The 5,799-nt window shown below is 69.3% G+C and overlaps 1 protein-coding gene across 1 annotated transcript; it reads right to left on the bottom strand.

Moving 5' to 3' along the window:
- Positions 1-241: 241 nt before the first annotated feature.
- Positions 242-5,135, bottom strand: RGS11 (regulator of G protein signaling 11). Its single transcript, XM_027654966.1, has 17 exons — positions 5,053-5,135; positions 4,198-4,294; positions 3,817-3,867; positions 3,624-3,730; positions 3,469-3,520; positions 3,329-3,387; positions 3,059-3,135; positions 2,870-2,951; positions 2,655-2,723; positions 1,983-2,012; positions 1,838-1,899; positions 1,500-1,613; positions 1,278-1,393; positions 816-903; positions 586-724; positions 439-521; positions 242-368 (listed from the first exon to the last, which is right to left on the bottom strand). Exons 1-17 carry the CDS (start codon positions 5,110-5,112, stop codon positions 242-244), a joined length of 1,413 nt encoding a protein of 470 aa, XP_027510767.1. The 5' UTR covers positions 5,113-5,135.
- Positions 5,136-5,799: the final 664 nt, after the last annotated feature.

Raw genomic sequence — 5,799 nt, 5'->3', positions numbered from 1 at the left:
GTGCCCGGGGTGGGGGCGGGAGGAGGGGGTGACCCCGCACCAGGCCGGCTGGGTGCGGGTTCCCCGAGGGAGGGGAGGGTGTGGGGATGTGAGCGGGGGCTGCAGCGGGGCCAGCCTGGCCCCGGGGGGTTGCTGGGGGAGATATGGCTTCTCTCCTTCAGTGCTACTGCCGGCAGGGTCCTGCGGCGGGGCTGGGGTGTGCTGGGTCAGGGGGCTCTCATGTTGGCGGGGGGCTGCAGCCTCAGCTCTCCTCCTCGGGGACGGGGGCAGTCGAGGGGCTCCTGCCCCTCTCCTCGGCATCGCCCGCGGGCAGGAGCAGGGCCGGGCTGGGGCTGGAGTGCCGCTGTTTGCGCATGAAGGGGAAGACCCTGCGGGCAGAGCGGGGTCAGAACCAGGAGGGACCACCCAGCGCCCCAGGGGGACGGTCCCTGCCCTCACCGCTTCTTGGTCTCCGGGGGGATGATGGCCTCGGCCAAGAGGTTTTTGTAGAGGTCCGACTTGAGGAACCGCGGGTAGGAGTCCTGGGCGAGCAGAGGCGTCAGGATCCTGCCCAGCCCTGCTCACCCAAGCCCTGCCCTCACCCACCTTCTTCATCAGCATGTAAATGTGCATCTGGGCGTCGTCCATCACGTATCGATGGGGCGTCTTGATGCCCTCCAGCGTCCGCTCCATCGTCTTGCTGTCGATGTTCACCCAGCGCGTGGCCCCGGGAGCCAGGAATTGTCTGGGGAATCACAGGCAGCGCTGAGCCCGGCCCCACAGTGGGAACCTCCCCCAAACCTTGCCCCCCAAACCCTGGCCCCGCTGGCACTCACTGGTAGATGGAGTCCACGATCTCGGCGATGCGGGACTGCTCCCCGTAGCGCAGCTCCTCACACGCCTCCCAGAAGCTCAGATTCTCGGCTGGGGAGGGGGACGTGGCACTGGGCACCCCCCCGGGCAACCCCCCAAGGCCATTGTGGCTGGGCATGTGGCCCTGCAGCCCCCCTGGGATGGAGCCAGCTGGGATGGTGTGGGGCAGTGGGTCCAGGGGAGCGTGGGGCAGGTTAGTCAGGAGGTGCTGGGATGGGGTGGCAGATTCGGAATGCCAGCATGGGGAGGTGGGTCGTGCGATGCCAGGACAAGGCCATGGGTTGGTTTGGTGGTGTTGGGATTGGCCAGTGGGTTAAGCACTACCGGGACACCATGGTGGGTTTGAGGTGCTGGGACGGAGTGATGGGTCTGGGGGTGCCAGGACACAGCAGTGGGTTTTAGGGTGTGGGGCTGGGGCCGCTCACCACTGAACTCCTTCTTGAGGAATTCGAGGAGCTGTGCCCGGCCCAGGGGATCCATGATGAGCTCGCTGAAGTTGAAGCCCCAGCGCTCCACGCGCAGTTTTGTGGGGGTTGTCACCCTGCAGGCAGCACCAGCACTGGGGCTGGCAGCCCATGGCTGCCTGTGTGACCCCACACCCCGTCCTTGGGTCGGGCTACTGGGGGCTGTGGGGCAGGGGTGCTTACGTGGGGGCGTTCATGACCCAGTACGTGGTGTCGTCCGTGATCCAGGGGTTGCTGGGCAGGCAGCCAGACATGATGGGGTCGTGGGGCACGTACTGCTCGTTGAACTTGATGTACCTGCCGGGAGTGGTGGCTGGAGGTGGCCAGGGCCACTGACCCCAGGCACTGTGGGGACCCCATGGGGACGTGGTGGGGACATGCCTGGGCTCTGCAGAGCCTCAGCTCCACTCCCTGCTGAGGGTTATGGTGCTGTGGTGCTGCCTGCCAGCTGCAGCAATGTGGGTGCCCCTCTCACCCCAACAGGGACCTGGACTGTGGCCGGGGCAGCCACTGCCACTCACCCCTCGAGGCAGATGGAGGACTTCACCCTGGTCCTGGCCATGGCCTTCCTGCAGTACTCGATCTGGGACCAGATGCAGGGGAGATATTGGGGTGTCTGGCAGCTCGTGACCCCCTGGAGCCACCCCCAGCCCTTGCCCCACTTACCTCCCGCTTGTAGTAATCCATGTTCTTGGTCTGCAAGAGACAGGCAGGGCTGGGTGAGGGCAGGGCAGGGCCAGGACATGGTGTCCTGCCATCACCACCCTGGCAATCCAGGCATCCAGTTCCCCACCCCAGGACCCCATAGCCCATCCCCGTGGCCTCCAGTCTCATCCTCTCAGCCCTCCTGGCTCAGCCAGCGCAGCCCATGGGGTGTGACCCCCCACCCCAGTGTGACACCAGCCCTAGGTTAGTGACACTTACGTGGGCAGAGGACACGGCGCAGGGCGCAGAGAAGAGAAAGTGGGTGGTTAGTGAGGACAGACTGGGGGTGCTGGGGCAGCATTAGTGGGGTCAAGACACAGAGAGGGTTAGAGTTAGGGTTAGGGCTCCTGGCAAGGCAGTGCCCTGCAGGGATTAGAGGTGCTGGCACAGGGGGATGGTGGGTACATGGACAAACACACAGACCCCCCGGCTCAGCAGGGGCAGGGCACAGGGTGGACACACAGATGTTAGCAGAGCTGGGGCTCACTCCCCCCCTCCCTCCCCAAAATGTGGACAGAGCCTGTGGTGGGATGGATGGGCACCCACTGGGGCAGCTGAACACTCTGTCACAGGCACATGGCTGTGCCCTTTGCCCACTGGCAGCCCCAGGGGTGCTTGGACCCCCCCACTCACCAGCTGGACACGGGTGGTGTGGCAGTTCCTGCGCTCGGGGCCTTGCTCCAGCACATTGGGGGCTCCAGGCTGCAAAGAGAGCACCGTGCTGGAGGCTGGGGGGACCCTCCGTGCCCCCCAGCCCCGCTCCCCAGGCTGGGGCTGTGTGTGGTGCCAGGGCGCTTCCCAGGGCTGCACCCGCCAGCACGGCACCCCTCGCCCCCCACGGTGCTCACCGGGGGCCGGTTGACGAGCCAGAACGCCTGCTCCTGGCAGTCGATGACGATGCGGTCGCCCTTCCGCCGCTGCTTGGCCGCCCTGCCCGTGCAGAGGCACCGGGGGAGCGCTGGCACCCCGCACCCCGCCTGCCCCGCACCCGCGAGGGCTCCGTCCCGGCCGCTCCCCGGGGCCGTGCCCGCACTCACCGCAGCTGCTCCCGCGCCTGCATCACCACGAAGTCCCACGTGTGGTTGATCCGCTTGTGCAGGAGGTTGTAGTTGTCCTGGGGAGCGGCAGCGGCGGTGTCACCCGGGTGGGCACGGTGTGGCACCTGTCCCCTTGCCCGGCTCCGCGTCCCGTTGGCCCAAGGGCACTCACAACTCCCCGCTGTGCCGGTGCCCCCCCCACCACAGGGGAGCCCCTGCTCCTGGGTGAGCTGAGATCCCCCCAGCTCATCACAGGAGGGCACCGCTCACCTTCTCGTGCTCGATCAGGTCGCCCTGCTTGCGGATGTTCTTCTTGGCCAGGTAAATGGCTGCAAGAGGAACGGCGGCACCTCAGAGGGGCTGGGAAGGGGCTGCAGCCCGTGTGGTGCCAGCAGCACGGTGGCACTTACCGTAGTCCAGCTCCGTGGCCGGCCACTTGGTGCTGGTCCAGAAATAGGGGGTCTGAGGGGGGAGGGAGAGGCTGAGTCACATGCCGTGGGGTGCCACGGAACCGAGCCAGGGGAGCCCCGACCTGCGGCAGTGCCCGTGCCGGGCGGGGCTGTACCTGGAAGCGGTAGGGAGACTCGTCCGCCCGCAGCACCAGGCTGCGGGGGTCTCTGAGCGGGTAGATGTAGCCGTGCTTCACGATGAGGTTGCCGAGGTGCAGCGCCTCTGGGGGAGCAGGAGTGGGGGCTGCAGGGCAGCTCGGCAGCCCCAGTTGCCCCCGCAATGCCAGCTGCCCGTACCAGGGCACTCACCCTCCTCGGAGATGCCGTACTTCTGGATGAGCCACTCCACGATGTCGTTCCCTGGGGACCGAGGCAGCGTTAGTGGGGTGCAATGGGGTCCCCCAAGCTGGGCATGGGGAGGTTCCCGGCTGGGGCGCTTGGCACACCATGGCAGTGCCAGGGGTCACGCAGGGTGACGGGGGCCCTGCCAAGGACGTGCGAGCTCCCGCCCCGCGCAGCCGATGCATAATTGATCCCAGCTGCAGCGCCGAGCACCCGCGGCTGCGGGGCGGGGAGCGGTGCGGGGTGCCGGGGGATGGGTGCTGAGTGCAGTGCTGGGGACACCCGGGGAGCACCCACACGCCTCCCCCACCCCACGCGCCTCGCGGGGCACCCCATGGGGGGACCCACCTGTCATGGCGTGGGGGATGACGGTGATGAGCAAGCGCTGGTTTCTCATCTTGATGCCCATGTCGGGGTCCTGCATGCTGACGATCATCCTCTCCATCTGCCGGGAAAGCACCCGCCGTGCTCAGCCCCCCGACGGGGGCATCGGGCCTGGGCACAGCCTGGCTCCCCCACACTGTGACACGGGGCACCCTGTGACCTGGACACAGCCTGGCTCCCCACAACCGGACACGGGCATCCTGTGCTCAGCCTGTGCTCAGCCTGGCACCCCGCAATTCCCCGGGGCACCTGTGCCCAGCTTGGGGACAGGCTGGCACGCCACAGCCAGACCAAGGCACCCAGAACCCAGGCGAGTGTGCGATGCCGGAGGTGCAGGCACCAATCCGAGCATCCCTGGCCAGGGGACCCCCGGTTTTGGGGAATGAGCTCTGCCGAGGCTGTGGCAGCACCCCGGCCCTGCGGAGGGGAGCAGAACACGCAGCACCGGGGCTCTTCCCGTGGGTGCCCCTGCGCGGGGCGGTGCCCGGTGTCCCGTGGCGGTGCCGGGGCCAGGGTTGCGCCCGCTGTCCCGCGATGCACTGGGTGGTGCTGTGCCCCGGTCCCCGACGCACGCGTTGCCCAGCGCACTGTCAGTGTCCGGTCCCCCCGGTCCCCGTGGGGCCCGGTTCGCACGGTGCCTGTGCCCGGTACCCGCTCCGCACGGTCTCAGTGCCCGATCCCCACAGTCCCAGCGCCCTGTGCCCGCGGTACCCGCTCCCCGGGATGCCAGTGCCCGGTTCTCGCCGTGCCGGTGCCCTGCCCGGGCGCGGTGCCCATTCCCCTCGGGGGGGTGCCGGTACCGGTACCAGTGTCGCTCACCTTGCGCAGACAGGGCATCTGGAGGCGGGGGTGCCGGCCGCGGGGGCCGCCGATGGTCATCGCGGGTGCGCGCCCCGCGCCCTCACCGCTCCGCCCGAGCCCGCCCCGGTCCCGCCCGGCCCCGCCCGGTCCCGCCCCGCTGCCCCCCCCGCGGCTGCCGCCGCCTGCACCGGGCACCCCGACGGGCACCCCGGTCCGGGGCGCACCCGGAGCCCTGTCCCCGACGCCTGGGACCGGTCCGCGCCCTGCCCGTGGAACCCCCAGCCCGACCCGCGGGGCCTGACCCCCGCGCACCTCCCGCACCGCGGCTCTGCCGGCCCGGTCTGTGCCGGTGCCCCGGGGGTGCCCCGGCTGACCCGGCGCTGGCGAGATGGGGAACACATCCCTGCGGCTGTTGGGGTGGCGGTGCGGGCAGGGCGCGGGCAGCGCAGCGAGAGTGCGGGCAGGATGCTCGCGGAGTGCGGGCAGCGCGGACAATGTGCTGGCGGCGTGCGGGGCTGCGGGCAGGGCGGGCAGGTGGTGAACGCTGTGGACATGGTGCTCGCAGGATGCGGGCAGTGCGGGCAGTGTGCGGGCAGGGCGCTGAGGGTACAGGCAGGATGGTAGCGGGTTGCGGGAGGGCGCGGGCAGTGCACTGAGGGTACAAACAGGATGATGGCGGGGTGCGGGCAGTGCACTGAGGGCACAGGCAGGATGCTCGCGGGGTGCGGGCAGGGTGCAGGCGGTGCGCTGGGGGTACAAACAGGA

This window comes from Corapipo altera, unplaced genomic scaffold, assembly GCF_003945725.1.
Source record: "Corapipo altera isolate COAL_440 unplaced genomic scaffold, ASM394572v1 98, whole genome shotgun sequence".
Taxonomy (NCBI): Eukaryota; Metazoa; Chordata; class Aves; order Passeriformes; family Pipridae; genus Corapipo; species Corapipo altera.
This window is presented reverse-complemented; position numbering and strand designations above follow the sequence as displayed.